At 45.1% G+C, this 16,836-nt stretch overlaps 1 protein-coding gene across 1 annotated transcript in view; it reads left to right on the top strand.

Annotated features, from left to right (window-relative positions):
* Positions 1 to 8,659, top strand: part of LOC129867837 (cell adhesion molecule DSCAML1-like) — a 104,982-nt gene extending 96,323 nt beyond the window's left edge. The window contains exons 10-21 of the mRNA XM_055941324.1: positions 118 to 235; positions 396 to 559; positions 1,557 to 1,655; positions 2,113 to 2,301; positions 2,526 to 2,813; positions 3,210 to 3,365; positions 3,562 to 3,592; positions 3,807 to 3,925; positions 4,177 to 4,329; positions 4,508 to 4,708; positions 4,887 to 5,204; positions 5,306 to 8,659. Of these exons, the coding sequence (XP_055797299.1) occupies positions 118 to 235; positions 396 to 559; positions 1,557 to 1,655; positions 2,113 to 2,301; positions 2,526 to 2,813; positions 3,210 to 3,365; positions 3,562 to 3,592; positions 3,807 to 3,925; positions 4,177 to 4,329; positions 4,508 to 4,708; positions 4,887 to 5,204; positions 5,306 to 5,742 (2,273 nt within the window). The 3' untranslated portion in view covers positions 5,743 to 8,659. The remainder of the gene's footprint in view (positions 1 to 117; positions 236 to 395; positions 560 to 1,556; positions 1,656 to 2,112; positions 2,302 to 2,525; positions 2,814 to 3,209; positions 3,366 to 3,561; positions 3,593 to 3,806; positions 3,926 to 4,176; positions 4,330 to 4,507; positions 4,709 to 4,886; positions 5,205 to 5,305) is intronic.
* The last annotated feature ends 8,177 nt before the right edge of the window (positions 8,660 to 16,836 follow it).

Genomic DNA, 16,836 nt, shown 5'->3' with positions numbered 1-16,836 from the left:
TGTGTGTGTGCGTGTGTGTGCGTGTGCGTGTGCATGTGTGTGTGTGTGCGTGCGTGCGCGTGTGCGTGCGCGTGTGTGTGTGATACCCAGTTTAAGCTGTGTACCCTGTGTCTGCAGCCCCAGCTAAGATCCTGTCGTTCGGGGGCACAGTGACCACTCCCTGGATGAAGGAGATCCGTTTGCCTTGCAGCTCAGTGGGAGAACCCACCCCCACCTTCAAATGGACCAAAGACAGGTCAGAACTCTCCCAACTCATCCTTAATAGAAGCTAAGTGGGAACTTTAGACTTGATGCCAATGCTGGATTTGGTCGGGGTTAAGTCTATCAGACCGGTGTTTAGCTTGGTGTATTATGATAAGTCTAACTGTGATTCTCTATGTGTGTGTGTGCATCAGTGAGGACTCAGCTATTCCTGTGACTGTGGACGGACAGCGTCAGATCCTGTCCAATGGTACTCTAGTACTGCGTTCCGTCAAAGCTGAGGATTCTGGGTACTACACGTGCACGGCCACCAACACGCTGGGCTTTGATACCATCATTGTCAACCTGCTGGTGCAAGGTGAGCTGGGATACGCTGGACTAATGTGTGTGTGTATGGTTGTGGAGAGATCTGAGTACCTTTTGGGATTGTCTCAGATTTTCTTCTCTGTGTTCCTCTGACTGTGTATCTGGTCCCTCTGGTCTGTCTATCTGGTCCCTCTGGTCTGTCTATCTGGTCCCTCTGGTCTGTCTATCTGGTCCCTCTGGTCTGTCTATCTGGTCCCTCTGGTCTGTCTATCTGGTCCCTCTGGTCTGTCTATCTGGTCCCTCTGGTCTGTCTATCTGGTCCCTCTGGTCTGTCTATCTGGTCCCTCTGGTCTGTCTATCTGGTCCCTCTGGTCTGTCTATCTGGTCCCTCTGGTCTGTCTATCTGGTCCCTCTGGTCTGTCTATCTGGTCCCTCTGGTCTGTCTATCTGGTCCCTCTGGTCTGTCTATCTGGTCCCTCTGGTCTGTCTATCTGGTCCCTCTGGTCTGTCTATCTGGTCCCTCTGGTCTGTCTATCTGGTCCCTCTGGTCTGTCTATCTGGTCCCTCTGGTCTGTCTATCTGGTCCCTCTGGTCTGTCTATCTGGTCCCTCTGGTCTGTCTATCTGGTCCCTCTGGTGTGTCTATCTGGTCCCTCTGGTGTGTCTATCTGGTCCCTCTGGTGTGTCTATCTGGTCCCTCTGGTGTGTCTATCTGGTCCCTCTGGTGTGTCTATCTGGTCCCTCTGGTCTGTCTATCTGGTCCCTCTGGTCTGTCTATCTGGTCCCTCTGGTCTGTCTATCTGGTCCCTCTGGTCTGTCTATCTGGTCCCTCTGGTGTGTCTATCTGGTCCCTCTGGTCTGTCTATCTGGTCCCTCTGGTCTGTCTATCTGGTCCCTCTGGTCTGTCTATCTGGTCCCTCTGGTCTGTCTATCTGGTCCCTCTGGTCTGTCTATCTGGTCCCTCTGGTCACTCTACCTGCTCACTGTAAATGTGTGCTGTTTGTGCCTGGTCTATGTGATGCTGATTGTGTGTTTGCTCTGTATTTCCAGTTCCTCCAGACCAGCCCCGTCTGACCGTCTCCACCACCTCTACCTCTTCCATCACCCTGGCCTGGATCCCTGGGGACAACGGAGGCAGCTCCATCAGAGGTACTCCCCTCCCCTCCACTCCACCTGGGCATTAGTACATCAGGATCAGTCTGAGGAGAGTTCTTTAGCTGCTGTATCTCACTGTCTCCAAAAAATATCAATAACGTCAATATACCTTTTTGTCTATTTGTGTGATTTTGTCTGTTCCAGTCAAGGAGTTAACTGTTAGCTCCTAATGTCTGTCATAATCACAGCAGAAGAATGTGTCACAGAGGGGTTTCTAAATCCTTTATATCCCCCCCTGGTGTTAAAGGGGTGTAACAGCAGTTAGAGTTGACCTGGTTTTGTCTCAGTAGAGCTGAGGGCAGTTTGTGTAATATGGAGGAACTTGGATTATACTCTAATTGACAGACATGTTCAGTATTTCATTGTTATTTAAATTGTGTCTTTGTGTATTTAACAGATGATAAGTGAACGCTTAATGAAATCTGTGGTGTCTGTCCCTGTGTGTCCTCAGGTTTTGTCCTGCAGTACTCGGTGGACAACACAGAGGAGTGGAGGGATGTGTTCATTACTTCCACTGAGCGTTCCTTCAGGTTGGACAACCTGCGCTGTGGCACCTGGTACAAGGTCAAACTGGCAGCCAAGAATAGTGTGGGCTCAGGACGCATCTCTGAGATCATCGAGGCCAAGACGCACGGACGAGGTGAGGGGAAAGGAAGGATTGTGAGGGGAGGAGGGAAGGAGAAAGAGGAGAGGGAGAGGGGGTAGAGGAGGAAAGATCAGAAAGAGGGGAATTTTAAAACGGCATGACTTATATTTTACCTCACATCATGTGTTGCACATAAACTACATCAACACTCTTAACACACTGACTTCAATACTCCCAGTCTGACAGTCTATCCTCCTGTCTCTCCTCTTGCCCTGCAGAGCCCGTGTTCAACAAGGAGCAGCCCCTGCTCACCCACATCAACTCCACTCATGCGGGGCTCAACCTGCAGGGCTGGACCAGCGGAGGCTGCCCCATAACTGCTCTGCTGCTGGACTTCCGGCCCAAGGGCACGTGGGCCTGGCAGAGCCTGAAGGCCAATGCCACAGCCCAGCTCTTCCTCAGCGAGCTGCGTGAGGCCACCTGGTACGAACTGAAGATGAAGGCCTGCAACAGTGCCGGCTGTGGGAACCAGAGCTCCCAGTTTGCCACCACAGACTACGATGGCAGTGAGTCACTTCCTGCTTCTACTAGATACTTGCTCTCACTTACTGCTTTGACATTTACATGACATTCTAGCAGACTCTCTTATTCAAAGCGACTCACAGTCATCAACGAAAAGGGAAAGGGAGTGAGGGAGGGAGGGAGGGAGGGAGGGAGGGAGGGAGGGAGGGAGGGAGGGAGGGAGGGAGGAAGGAAGGAAGGAAGGAAGGAAGGAAGGAAGGAAGGAAGGAAGGAAGGAGCCCAAAACCCACGGACGAGAGAGGGAGGGAGGAAGAAAAGGAGAGAGGGTGAAGTAGAATGTGAGTGGGCATGAAAGTAGTAATAAAAACAGTCCTTTAATCTACCTCTGACCCCCTTCCCTTCCCTCTCTCTGTCCCTCTCACCCCTTCTCTTCCTCCCAGGTACCATCCCTCCTATAAACTCGGCCCAGGAGGACAGAGACGATGTGAAGAAGCTGTTCTCCATAGGCTCTCCTGTCATCCTGGTCACCCTGGGCGTCGCCCTGCTCTTCATCATCCGCAAGAAACGCAAGGAGAAGAGACTGAAACGACTCAGAGGTGAGAGACATAGGCAAGGAAGGAGAAAGAGAAGGAAAGAAGGGGGAGGGGAGAAACAGAGAGGGAGAGAAATAATTGCTTGGTGGGGGTGAGTAAGTATCTCAGAAGCACTAAAGTTAACAGGTCAAAATAGTTGACCTTATGCACATGATGATCCATCATAATCTAATAAAGATATTTGTGTTTGTTTTCACAGATGCTAAGAGCCTTGCAGAGATGCTTATCAGGCAAGGATAATACACTTGATTGATTGGTGCCTGTGGTTATGGATGTGTCATATTCCAGTGGATATTGATGGATATTTGAATACCCCTATCAGTCCCAGTAAACTCTGTTAAAGTATCACTAATATACCCCAGTTCTATATGTACTGTATGTAAGTACTGCTGATGTGACAGTGGATCCAGTCTAAGAATGTTTCTTGTTTTGTGTGTTGAGCAGTAAGAACAACCGCAGCATGGACACCCCAGTGAAGGGTCCTCCCCAGGGCCCCCGGCTCCACATCGACATCCCTCGTGTCCAGCTGCTCATCGAGGACAAGGAGGGGATCAAACAGATAGGTCAGTATGGACACACTGCAGCCAATCAGATTGATCAGACAGAATATCGTCCAATTAGATAGCCTGCAGTTACAGTACACTAACTAACCTATTATATATAAACTATTATCAAGATACTAAATACATATTGATAGAGTGTGATTTACAATCAGCCTATAAGGAGCACATCTGACAAGGGAGATGAATTGTGTATCACAGATATTTTTGAACAACTGTCATAATATATTTTCCTCATCCCCTGCCTCCAATAGGTGAGGACAAGGCAGCGGCCCCAGTGACGGACACCGAGTTCAGCCAATCGGTAAATCCACAGAGCTTCTGCACGGGCGTGTCTCTGCACCACCCCGCCCTCATCCAGAACACAGGGCCATTGATTGACATGTCAGACATCCGTCCTGGAACCAGTGAGTACTTCACATACAGTAGGATGTGCATAGAAGGATGTCACATTACAGTGTAATGTGTAGATGTTAACTTGATCTGACATCCAAAGTGGTTCTAAAGCACATGAATGATGTACATGCTGATTAGAACTGTTATGAACAGCACCCTCTCACCGTCCTCCTCCTATCCGCTCCTCAGACCCAGTGTCGAGGAAGAGTGTGAAGTCGGCCCACAGCTCCAGGAACCGTTACTCCAGCCAGTGGACCCTGAGCAGGCCGGGCCAGAGCCAATCAACAGCCTCCGCAAGAACTCTGACCTCTGACTGGCGCACCATGGGATCCCACGGCATCACCGCCACCGAGAGTGACAGCTACAGCGCCAGCCTGTCGCAGGACACTGGTGGGTACCGCCCTGCCCTGGCAACAACGCCACTAAGACCCATCATTAACACATCTATCTTTTACATCCCCAAACCAGACCTGTAGGGTACCTTGAAAGACCTACTGACACATCTGTACTGTATGCAAACTTCATATTGTATTATTTTAATATGGTATCTCATATATTGTTTCTCCAGATAAGGGTCGTAACAGCATGGTGTCCACAGAGAGTGCGTCGTCTACGTACGAGGAGCTGGCGCGGGCCTACGAACACGCCAAACTGGAGGAGCACCTGCAGCATGCCAAGTTCACTATCACAGAATGTTTCATCTCCGACAGCTCCTCTGATCAGATGACCACTGGCACCAACGACCCGGCCGACAGCATGACATCACTCAGCACGCCGTCCGAGACAGGCCTTTGTCGCTTCACCGCCTCGCCACCCAAACCCCAAGACTATGACCGCGGCAGACCTACTAATGTGGCCGTGCCCATCCCCCACCGTGCCAACAAGAGTGAGTACAGAGAGCCACCCTGACTGGCACCATATTATACTGTGCCACAGGCTGTACATCTCAACATGCCCTCCCTCTCTCTATTCTGTCCTCGTCACTAGGTGAATTCTGCAACCTCCCACTCTACATGAAGACAGACCCTTTCTTCAGGAAACAAGCAGAACTGCATGACCCGTGCCCTGCTGTACCGCCCCGGGAGGCCTCCATCCGCAGCCTGGCACAGCGGGCGTACCACACCCAGGGCCGTCACATGACTCTGGACCCGTCCAAGCAACAGGCCCTGACGTTGGGACACTCTGGGCTGGGCAGCCTGGGTGTGAGCTCGGGTACTGCCACCCTGCCCCAGAGGACTCTCACTATGCCCAGCTCCAACCCTGCAGCCACAGCCTCCACCTCCAGCACCAGCAGCAATCCCACTGGCTCCAGCACCAAGATGGGGGGCTCCAGAGACTCACTGCTAGAGAACAGCTCCTCAGCGTTGGGCAGACTGCAGAAGCAAGGGGTCGGGGCCTACTCCAAGTCTTACACACTGGTGTAGCTACTAGCCCCCCTTCTCTCTCTCAAAGACTATACACTCCTGTCTGGCGCCGGCCCACACCCAGCCCAGCCCCACATCAGTGTTCTACACTCCAGGTCAGGGTGGGCATGTAGTGCAGTGCAGTGCAGCAGGTGTCCCCAGCTAACAGCTAGCTACTGTAACAGCTAATTACCCAGTAGTGTAATTAGTCTTTATTCTGACCTTGGGTTCTGCCTCCCAGGAATGACCAGAGACCATTGTAACCTGCCTGATTTATGCTCACCTGGACCTGTATAAAACAAACCACAATCTCCTACTGACTACCAGTTAGCCTGCTGCCATGCTAGCATGTTGCTCAGTGTCTGGACACACACACACACACACACACACACACACACACACACACACACACACACACACACACACACACACACACACACACACACACACAGAGGAAGACCTGGAGCTATTCTCCAAGGTCATTTCAAACCAATTGAGTATTACTGAGGAGCTGAACGGGGAAAGCTCACTGCTCGTGCTGATGAAGTCAATGATAGCAGAGGAGTCTGGGCTAAAAGCAGTGTTCATCACACACACATACATTATGCTGCCCTCCATGGTTTGAGCAGAAGCTCCTGCAGGACTTCCAGTTTTATCCCCTCTAGTCTCGTCTCACTCTCTGTGTCCACGCCCAGTCTCACTCTCCATCGGCAGTTACTCTCTCTCTCTCTCTGTGTGTGGATTCCATAAGGAAGGGTTTCAGGTTCACCTCACTCAGAATTTTAAGTTCGTATTTTTAGCACATTTATTGTTGATATGTCCCACCCTCCCCTCCTCTTTCCCAACTCAACATTATGCGATAGCTTTTGACCGAAACATGGCAACCCAAATAACCCAGCAAGGATTTGAAAACATCAGGGCTCTCGCAATACAAACAAATATAGAATATTTGGTATTTTAAAGATTTTACGTATATATTTCTATATAAGTATATTATGTCATTTAAGTGAAATTATGGCAAAGAATAAAACTATACAACCATTTAAATGTTTTAAAAACTATAAGAATAAGACAATCGCTCAATCATGTGAAGAGCAGGGAAAATGAAAGAGGAGGAAAGAATAGAAGAGTATTATGAAGAGGGAGGAGCACGTGTATATAGAGGGTGTTCTTTATGTTACTGTAGACAGGCTGAGAGGAACGAGGTGACTTCCTTTACAGACAGGAAGTGTCTATCTCAAAGCCCCCTATTAGTTAGTATCTTATAAGATCGTCAGTGATTGGTTGGTGTACTTACTTTCAGAAGCCAAATCATTTCCTCTGAAGACGGGTGTATCCAGGGCGACCTACACTGTTGACACTGTTGTCTATCATTTCTCTGCTTTCGTTCACCTGTTACTTGAGTAAACAGAGGCCATGACCTCTCAGGGCCTCAGGTATGGGCATTTGACCTTTGACCTGTGGTAGCAGCGGGGTTACAGAGTCACTGTGAGTGAAGCAGAAGTCAGGGATCAGAGCACGGCTACTGTATCCCACAGCTAGCTACCACACAGAGCGTACACCAGTAGCCCTGTAACGTCTACCAACCTCTCACCCCATGTATTACTGTCTCCCTCCTTCCAATACAAAATGGCCACCAAGACACCAAGGAGGATAATCATGTGAAGTAAGTTAATTGTCTAGTTTACCAGAGAGACGTTACCAGCCAGTCAGGGTGTTCAGTTTGAATATGATAAGATGATGTGCAGTCAGTGGTCTGTTGGTGTCTCTGTTGCTGCCCTGTCTGAAGTACTGTATATTTCCCACTTCTTTCCCCATCCCCAATATCCATGTCCATCCTCATCCCCCGCACCATTTTGTGCTACTACATGTACATCAACACAGAACTTGTTGGAATGTCTATTGAAGTATTGCCATTCAAGTGTTTTGTCATTTCTTTTGTTTTGGGATTATTTGTCCATCTGTTGATTTTGAATTGAATATGTTTGTTTTAACTTGGGTTCTAGAGGCCAGACAGCACTGAGGCATAACACACCTATGATTTCGGACAGCTTTAACCAAGTAAAATCAGGGACTAGCTCTTTAGGTCACACCAGAGCCATGTATTTAGAAAGCAGAGCCAATGCGGTTTCTGCATTATGATGCATTTACATGACACTTCAACATTCTATGGCAGCCATGTTAGCTCCCCATTAACATCACATGGGGAATATTTTAGCAATGCTATGTAACTGAGTGTCTAGAATTCTAAAAGTTGTTTGAACTCTCTCTATATGGGTCTGGGTCACACACACTGAAATTGTGAATATACTGGACAGGGTCCGGAAAAGCTGACACTCCCAACCAGCTCTCCCTAGTCAACTCCATGCCACCTTGGACATACAGTACATACACTACCTTTGGCAGTATTGTTTATAGATTAACTCTTGTACATAAAACACAGTTTTGTATGAAGAGCTATTTTCGTCAGAATAAAACAGGGCAAGATCAGGGTTGAATTATGCCCCACTTCAAAATGAAAACAACATGAATGAAAATATTGATTTGATAAACATTAATTTCCACCTTGGGCAACAAATATTTTTTCTCTATTCCCTTCATGTTTTTTATACTAATTTGTTTAATTTTTATGCTTTTTTAAAGGTATTTTGATGTTGTCATTTGTCCTGTTCACTTTTTTAATGATCATTTTTTTGTATTTTGTTCATCCTCAAAAATGACATTGCATGCTTGGTAAAAGGGAAAAGGTGAGGGAAAGAAATGTACAAAAAAATAATATTTGAAGAAAAGAAAATGTTGAGGGGATTCCAAACATTCGTTTGAGTTGCTTCTAATAGCAATTGCTTGTCTTTAAAAGAACATTTTCTATGAAAAGAAAAGAAAAAAACAAACAAAAAGAGTATTCTAACACCTTGTGCAATAAAGCTATCTTTCTATATGCCATGGCTTCTGTCATTCTTAATAGACTTGCCTGCTACGCTGGCAACAAACACTTGCCTGAAGACAAATGTTATTATTTTATTGCTCTATGTTAGCTACATAGTTCAGTCTGAGACTGCCGGTGTTGAAGTCGTTTGTGGTGACGTCAAAATGAGGGTGTTGTACAAAACAATGGCATCATTGATTGGATCATCTCTAACCAATCAGAGTAACAAAGCCAATGGCTAATTTTCGAAACGCCGCTTTACCCACGTGTGCTCTGGCCTAACCCCATCGGTTTCTGGGACCAACCAGAACGATTAGAATGTGTTTTCGTTCTAGAAATCGTCAGGGAGGTACTCAGACTCATTGCGGAGAAGAAACGAACGTCCGTGAGCGTGGCGTAGCGTTTGGCCAGAGCAAGGCAAAACAAACTACCACATTCTGCTAGTGTTGGGAACAGGAATCAGAACTAGAACCAAAGAATAATCAAGATGGATAATAATTAAACCACAATGAAAATGAAAAAGCATCAATATCAATAATACATTCTAATTGAAAAATCATGTAGCATGTGATTGTTTTTACTGCTGAATCCATTCCTTAAGCTTCTGACTATACATGTTCATTCTGGTGATAGACTGAAGCATGCTGCAACCCACAATCAGGTTCTCATATTTTATTAGGCACACGCATTTGCTCCCATGTACAGCCTGAAAACCTATTTAGTGTCAGCCTGGGTCCACCAATCTACCATCACTCAATAATGTTCAATGTGTGAATTATACTGAACAAAAATATAAATGCAACATGTAAAGTGTTGGTCTGTCACGCCCTGACCGTAGAGATATTTTTATGTCTCTATTTTGGTTTGGTCAGGGTGTGATTTGGGTGGGCCTTCTATGTTCTATTTTCTATGTTTTGTATTTCTTTGTTGTTTGGCCGTGTGGTTCTCAATCAGAGGCAGCTGTCTATCGTTGTCTCTGATTGAGAACCATACTTAGGTTGCCTTTTCCCACCTGTATTTGTGGGTAGTTGTTTTCTGTTTTTGTGTCTTCACCAGACAGAACTGTTTCGTGTTGTTACATTTTGTTATTTTGTCTCAGTGTTCAGTTTTTTAAATAAATAATCATGAACACTTCCCACGCTGCGCTTTGGTCCACACCTTCTTCATACAATGGCTGTTACATGGTCCCATGTTTCATGAGCTGAAATGATCCCAGAAATGTTCAATGGGATGGTTGGTTTGTGGTTAATGGGATGGTTGGTTTGTGGTTAATGGGATGGTTGGTTTGTGGTTAATGGGATGGTTGGTTTGTGGTTAATGGGATGGTTGGTTTGTGGTTAATGGGATGGTTGGTTTGTGGTTAATGGGATGGTTGGTTTGTGGTTAATGGGATGGTTGGTTTGTGGTTAATGGGATGGTTGGTTTGTGGTTAATGGGATGGTTGGTTTGTGGTTAATGGGATGGTTGGTTTGTGGTTAATGGGATGGTTGGTTTGTGGTTAATGGGATGGTTGGTTTGTGGTTAATGGGATGGTTGGTTTGTGGTTAATGGGATGGTTGGTTTGTGGTTAATGGGATGGTTGGTTTGTGGTTAATGGGATGGTTGGTTTGTGGTTAATGGGATGGTTGGTTTGTGGTTAATGGGATGGTTTGTTTGTGGTTAATGGGATGGTTTGTTTGTGGTTAATGGGATGGTTGGTTTGTGATTAATGGGATGGTTGGTTTGTGATTAATGGGATGGTTGGCTTGTGGTTAATGGGATGGTTGGTTTGTGGTTAATGGGATGGTTTGTTTGTGGTTAATGGGATGGTTTGTTTGTGGTTAATGGGATGGTTGGTTTGTGGTTAATGGGATGGTTGGTTTGTGGTTAATGGGATGGTTGGTTTGTGGTTAATGGGATGGTTGGTTTGTGGTTAATGGGATGGTTGGTTTGTGGTTAATGGGATGGTTGGTTTGTGGTTAATGGGATGGTTGGTTTGTGGTTAATGGGATGGTTGGTTTGTGGTTAATGGGATGGTTGGTTTGTGGTTAATGGGATGGTTTGTTTGTGGTTAATGGGATGGTTTGTTTGTGGTTAATGGGATGGTTGGTTTGTGGTTAATGGGATGATTTGTTTGTGGTTAATGGGATGGTTGGTTTGTGATTAATGGGATGGTTGGTTTGTGATTAATGGGATGGTTGGCTTGTGGTTAATGGGATGGTTGGTTTGTGGTTAATGGGATGGTTGGTTTGTGGTTAATGGGATGGTTTGTTTGTGGTTAATGGGATGGTTGGTTTGTGGTTAATGGGATGGTTTGCTTGTGGTTAATGGGATGGTTTGCTTGTGGTTAATGGGATGGTTTGCTTGTGGTTAATGGGATGGTTGGTTGGTTTGTGGCTAATGGGATGGTTGGTTTGTGATTTAAAGGGTTAGGGTTTGTTTGTTTTGCTGTGTCAGAATGGTAGATACAGAGGTGCATTCTGCTTAATGAACTATCTACAGTCCTCTCCAAGCAAAAAAAAATCCACAGAATCCTTACATTCTAACCTGCTATCATGTAATGCATGACATGATGCGTTTATGTCTGTCATGTAGTAAACATGCGCTCAGAAGCAAGATTTCAAGTAGCTGCATGTCTTAACATTAGTTATTTTGATAATAGTGAAAATACATTGAATACATCAATCACATCCATGCATCATAAGTGACATCACCATGTGGTGACATCACCATGTGGTAAATTAGTTATAGACCAATAAGAAAGAGAGTTCCAAACCTCTCTGTCACGGCCGTTGCTGGAAGAAGACCAAGGTGCAGCGTGGTGGGCGTACATTTTCCTTTTTATCAAAAATGTCACCAACAAAACAACAAACGAAAGAAACAACCGTGAAGCTTACAGGGCACTATAGTGCCACAAGGCACAAACGGCTATCTAATTATGGTTCCCAATCAGAGACAACGATAGACAGCTGTCCCTGATTGAGAACCATACCCGGCCAAAACATAGAAACACAAAAACATAGAAAATAGAACATAGAATGCCCACCCCAAATCACACCCTGACCAAACCAAATAGAGATATAAAAAGGCTCTCTAAGGTCAGGGTGTGACACTCTCTGCCAATAACAGCTAATTTTCAGTTTTCCTTTACCCACTCAGACCACTCTCAGACAGTCCTATCAAAGTTCTTGCTTGAGAAATTGCCCTTTGCTAAGTAGCTATTATTGTTTATTTTGACCATTTTAATTGAAAACAATCACAGTAAGGTATTTAATTGTTACCGAGAAATTATTTTATATTGAGATAAAAAAACGACTGCATTGGACCTTTAAACACTCAAACACCTTGTGTATTTCCATTCTCTTTACAGTCCACCAATTCTGGTTAGAGATGGACCCAGTGTTTGAGAGATCTGTGGGTGGCTCCTCCAAAGCCAGCCTCGTCGTACCTCCTCAGAACCACAGTGACCCAGTAGCACTGTTCTGAGGTCTGCAGTTACTGCTGAGCTACCGCCCTCTGTTCATCCCTCTCTACTGCCTCCTGGTGGCCGTGGCCTGCGTGGGCAGCACCCTCCTGCTAGCGTTCATCTTGACAGACAGGAAGCTCCACAACGCCACCAACTTCTTCATAGCGAACCGTTACTACACAGGCCTATCATTAGTAATCAGGTAGAGTTTTTACTACTTGTTTGTATAGTGAATAAGTAGTCAAAACACTACAGGTAAACTACACCGGCTTTTCAGTAGTGATCAGTAGAGTTTGCAGCTCGTGGCTGCACTTCCTGTGCTCTTGACCGCAGAAGAAGATATAAAAGGTTGCTGGCACCATTGATAAGTTCACATCTGTCACACTCTCTTTATAACTCTCAACTGATGTACTGTACATCACTGATATTCTGCCTCGCCTCTGAATGTGTGTTTGCCAATTATCTAGATTGTCACTGTGCATGTGTGTCATTATCTTCCACAGCATACATCATTTTTTATTATCTTTCCACAAGCTGTTACAAGTGATTATGTAAAGTAACAATTAATGTTTGAGGCAGCGTTTCCCAACTCCAGTCCTCCAGTACCCCCAACAGCACACATATTTGTTATAGCCCCAGACAAACTCAGCTGATTCAACTCATTGAGGGCTTGATGATTAGTTGACAAGTTGAATCAGGTGTGCTTGTCCAGGGCTAAAAGAAAATGTGTACTGTTGTGTATTGGAGGACTGGAGTTGGGAAAAACTGGTTTAAAAGCAGGGATGGACTCCAGTCCTTGGGGCCTGATTAGTGTCACACTTTTGCCCCAGCTAAAACACCTAACTCCAATAATCAATTAATCATGATAGTCAGTTTAGAATGCAATTAGTTGAATCCACTGTGTTTGCTAGGGATGGGGAAAAAGTGACTCCACTTCAGCCCCCGGGGACTGGAGTTGCCCATCCCTGGTTTAATTATACTGTAGTATGTATAATGGCATATAGTTTTGCCTCATACATCTACAAGAATACTTGGAAAAGGGAGGTATAGTAGTTCCCCATCACTTGTTCAAGCTGACATATATTTTCATTATGTTTGCACCATAGATGTACCAAACAGTGAACAAACAGGTTTCCTCCCCAATGATGTTGACTCTTCCTGTCTTGTAGCTGCTGTGGTTTGGATGAAAAGCAAAGACATTTGTGGAGTCCACCCACACAGGTGTCTTTGCTGGTGGAGCAGCTATAGCCAGTGTTCCTGTCTGGAGTCCAGCAACAGACCAGGGGGATGTACATTTACATTTTAGTCATTTAGCAGACGCTCTTATCCAGAGCAACTTACAGTAGAGTGCATACATTTTACATATTACATTTTACATACTGAGACAAGGATATCCCCACCGGCCAAACCCTCCCTAACCCGGACGACGCTATGCCAATTGTGCGTCGCCCCACGGATCTCCCGGTTGCGGCCGGCTGCGACAGAGTCTGGGCGCAACCCAGCCCAGGCGCGAACCCAGAGACTCTGGTGGCGCAGCTAGCACTGCGATGCAGTGCCCTAGACCACTGCGCCACCCGGGAGGTTTAGCCAGTGTAGCCAGTGGGATTCATAGAAAGACACTGTGTGTGATGTTGAGTGCAAACACTCATTATGATGAAACTCCCAGCTATGTCACTCATCCTCAAAGGGTCCTCTATTTTTACTCTGCACCCACACCTCCCAACTAGACTACTGTATGTGTTCACTCACTGCAGTGATACAAATACACACACATCTCATTTTACCTGCAAATCTCTATCTGGTTTATATACCCTTGTCACAGTCTGTACATGCAGTGTCTTTCTGGGTTTCTGTGCCTTGTGCTGCTTTAAGGAAGGTTATGTTAAGTTTCAGTCTTTCTGGTTTGCTGTATCTAGTTCTCTTGTGGTATTGTAGAAGGTTCTGTTAGGGTTTGTGTTTGGTGCCAGCGTTAACATCCCGGGGTCACAGCCCATGTTTTGTTTATCAATCATGACAGATGTTAAAGGCCGAGTTCTGTCAAAAATGTGTTATAGACCAATAAGAGAGTTTCAAACCTCTCTGCCAATAACAGCACATTTTCTGCTTTCCCCTCCCCATTCAGACCACTCACAGACAGTCCTAGCAAAATGCTTTCTTGAGAAATTGCTAAGAAACTATTTTTGTTCATTTTGACCATTTTAATTGAAAACAATCGCAGTAAGGCACTTAATTGTTGTCCAAAAAATATTTGATATTTGATATAGAAAACGGCTGCATTGGAACTAAGTTCAACCATGTGAACTCTGTGACATTCTACATTCTCCTCTTACTCCTCTCTGCATAAAGCCTGACAGGGCTGCCTAATGCAGCAGTCCCACACAGGGGAGAGAAAAGGCTCTCAAAAGAGCATTCTCAGGTCATGAACTGTGAAAAATTCTCAAATACGCCAAAGGTCATGCAGGCTGATGTAAGCTCCACTGAAGGTACAATGTAGATCTGCAGTGTTCTCTGTTCCCTCTGCTGACTATCAGTCCTTCTAGCAGGGATGTACAGTAAGTGTGAGCCACCTAACATGCCAATCACCAGAATAACTTAAGCCTTGTTCACACTGCAGGCCTTAATGCTCAAATCTGTTTTATTTTCAAATCTGTTTTGTAATATTGACTGTCCAAACAGCAAGTTGCAAGTGACCAAATCGGATTTGAGTGTGTGTTCAGACAGCAGTCATTAGCTGACATGGCTGCGGTAGTTGTCATAGTAACAACGGGTGTGTTGCAGTGGTGTAGTCCGATTGGTGGTTGTGCTCCTGCTTCCAATCACTCAGAAGTGATGTAGCAAGCTAAAGTGACAACAATGTCTGCCATGGATGTTTCCCAGCTGCTTTGAATGTTCAACATCATAGTGTAAGAACACTTTTGAAGCCTCAAAGGATAAAATGATCCAACTTTCAAAACAGGTCATTTTTGGCCACCAGTCAACTAGCTAGCTAGGTAGCTGTTTAGCGTTCTAGCACATTCACTCATTTGTTTGTAAACTATTAACAAGCTAGTTGGCTACCACATGTTATTGTCAAACTGTCAACAGAGTAGCTAGCAAGCAACAAGATATGCCAAATAACAGTCTAGAAACTACTAGAAGGCAAATAAATCAGATGTGATCGCTCAGACACAAGTCACATGGCCAGGAATCAGATTTGTATCTGACTTCAAACCACCTACCAAGGAAATATCTGATTCCTTGTGCTTTTTGGCTGTTCAGACTGCAGGACAAAGAACAGATTCAAGTAGGATATGCAAAAAAATGGCTAAATATGATAGATCCAATGTGTGATTTGGAAAAGATTTAGGTAGGGGTTCCCAATAACTTACAGTAGCAGTGGTTTGATTGTGTACATCTTTCCATTGTAAGGGATGATCATGTGGTATAGTAATGGACAGTGATCATGAGTGAAACATCTGATCTGAAGTCGGCCCTGGCCTTTCCGCAAACAAACTGAAAAGGCAACCTCATCTGCTGACAGCAGAAAACACTGATAGAATAAAATCCAGGAGGCATATACTGTATTGTGTTCACACAGCATAAGGAACAGTACAACAATTCAGTGCATACGCTTTCCTTACAATTTCATAATAACGCAGATTTAATCTCATGCCAAGCGCCATAGCAAGCGTTTCTGTATTTAATCTGATAAACGAGGCATGGGTGCATCTGTATTAGTAATTAGCAGGGAAGGAAACAGCAGGGAGAGGAGGTGCAGGCAGACAGAGCTCCTTCACATCACTTCAGCCTCAGCTTAACATAGAGGAGGACCATACTTACCAGCCCTGAAGGGCCCTCAAGAGCCTGATCAATGGTAAATACACACACATGCACATTGCATAAAGACATAATTACACAAATATTGCTGCTACAGACACACACAGTGTGTGCATACCATTCTATTCAGAGCCATTTTAGTTGATAATGTACGTGGTTAACATGCACAAGCTCTCCCTTCTGCCAACCATCATTACACAGGCATGCTAATTAAAGAGACTGGATCTATGCTACTATCGTATCAATATACTGGTATGTCTGGAACTCAACTGTCTCCCCTTTAAACTCATGGTTGAACTTCATACACCTGACATCTTTTGTGGAAGACATTTCCAAGTCATTTATTCCATAGGAGCCTAAGGATGTACCAGTCAAGCACTGTGAGCAATCATGAAGAATCAGTCAACAAAATTTGTTACCTCAAATCAAATTTAATTTGTCACATACACGTGTTTAGCAGATGTTATTGTGGGTGTAGCGAAATGCTTGTTTCCAGCTCCAACAGTGCAGTAATATCTAACAAGTAATATCTAACAATACACACAATCTAAAGTAAAGGAATGGAATTAAGAATATTTGGATGAGCAATGTCAGAGCAGCATAGGCTAAGATACAGTAGAATAGGATAGAATACAGTATATACATATGAGATGAGTAATGCAAAATTTGTAAACATTATTAAAGTGATTAGTGTTCCATTATTAAAGTGGCCATTGATTTCAAGTCTATGTATATAGGGCAGCAGCCTCTAATGTGCTAGTGATGACTATCTAACAGTCTGAGGGCCTTGAGATAGAAGCTGTTTTTCAGTCTCTCGGTCCCAGCTTTGATGCACCTGTACTGACCTCGCCTTCTGGATGATAGCGGGGTGAACAGGCAGTGGCTCAGTTGGTTGTTGCCATTGATGAGGGCAGCTTGATCTTTTTGG

The sequence above is a fragment of the Salvelinus fontinalis genome, chromosome 13, assembly GCF_029448725.1.
Source record: "Salvelinus fontinalis isolate EN_2023a chromosome 13, ASM2944872v1, whole genome shotgun sequence".
NCBI lineage: Eukaryota > Metazoa > Chordata > Actinopteri > Salmoniformes > Salmonidae > Salvelinus > Salvelinus fontinalis.
The sequence above is the reverse complement of the archived record's forward strand: the minus strand, read 5'-3'. Positions and strand labels throughout refer to the sequence as shown.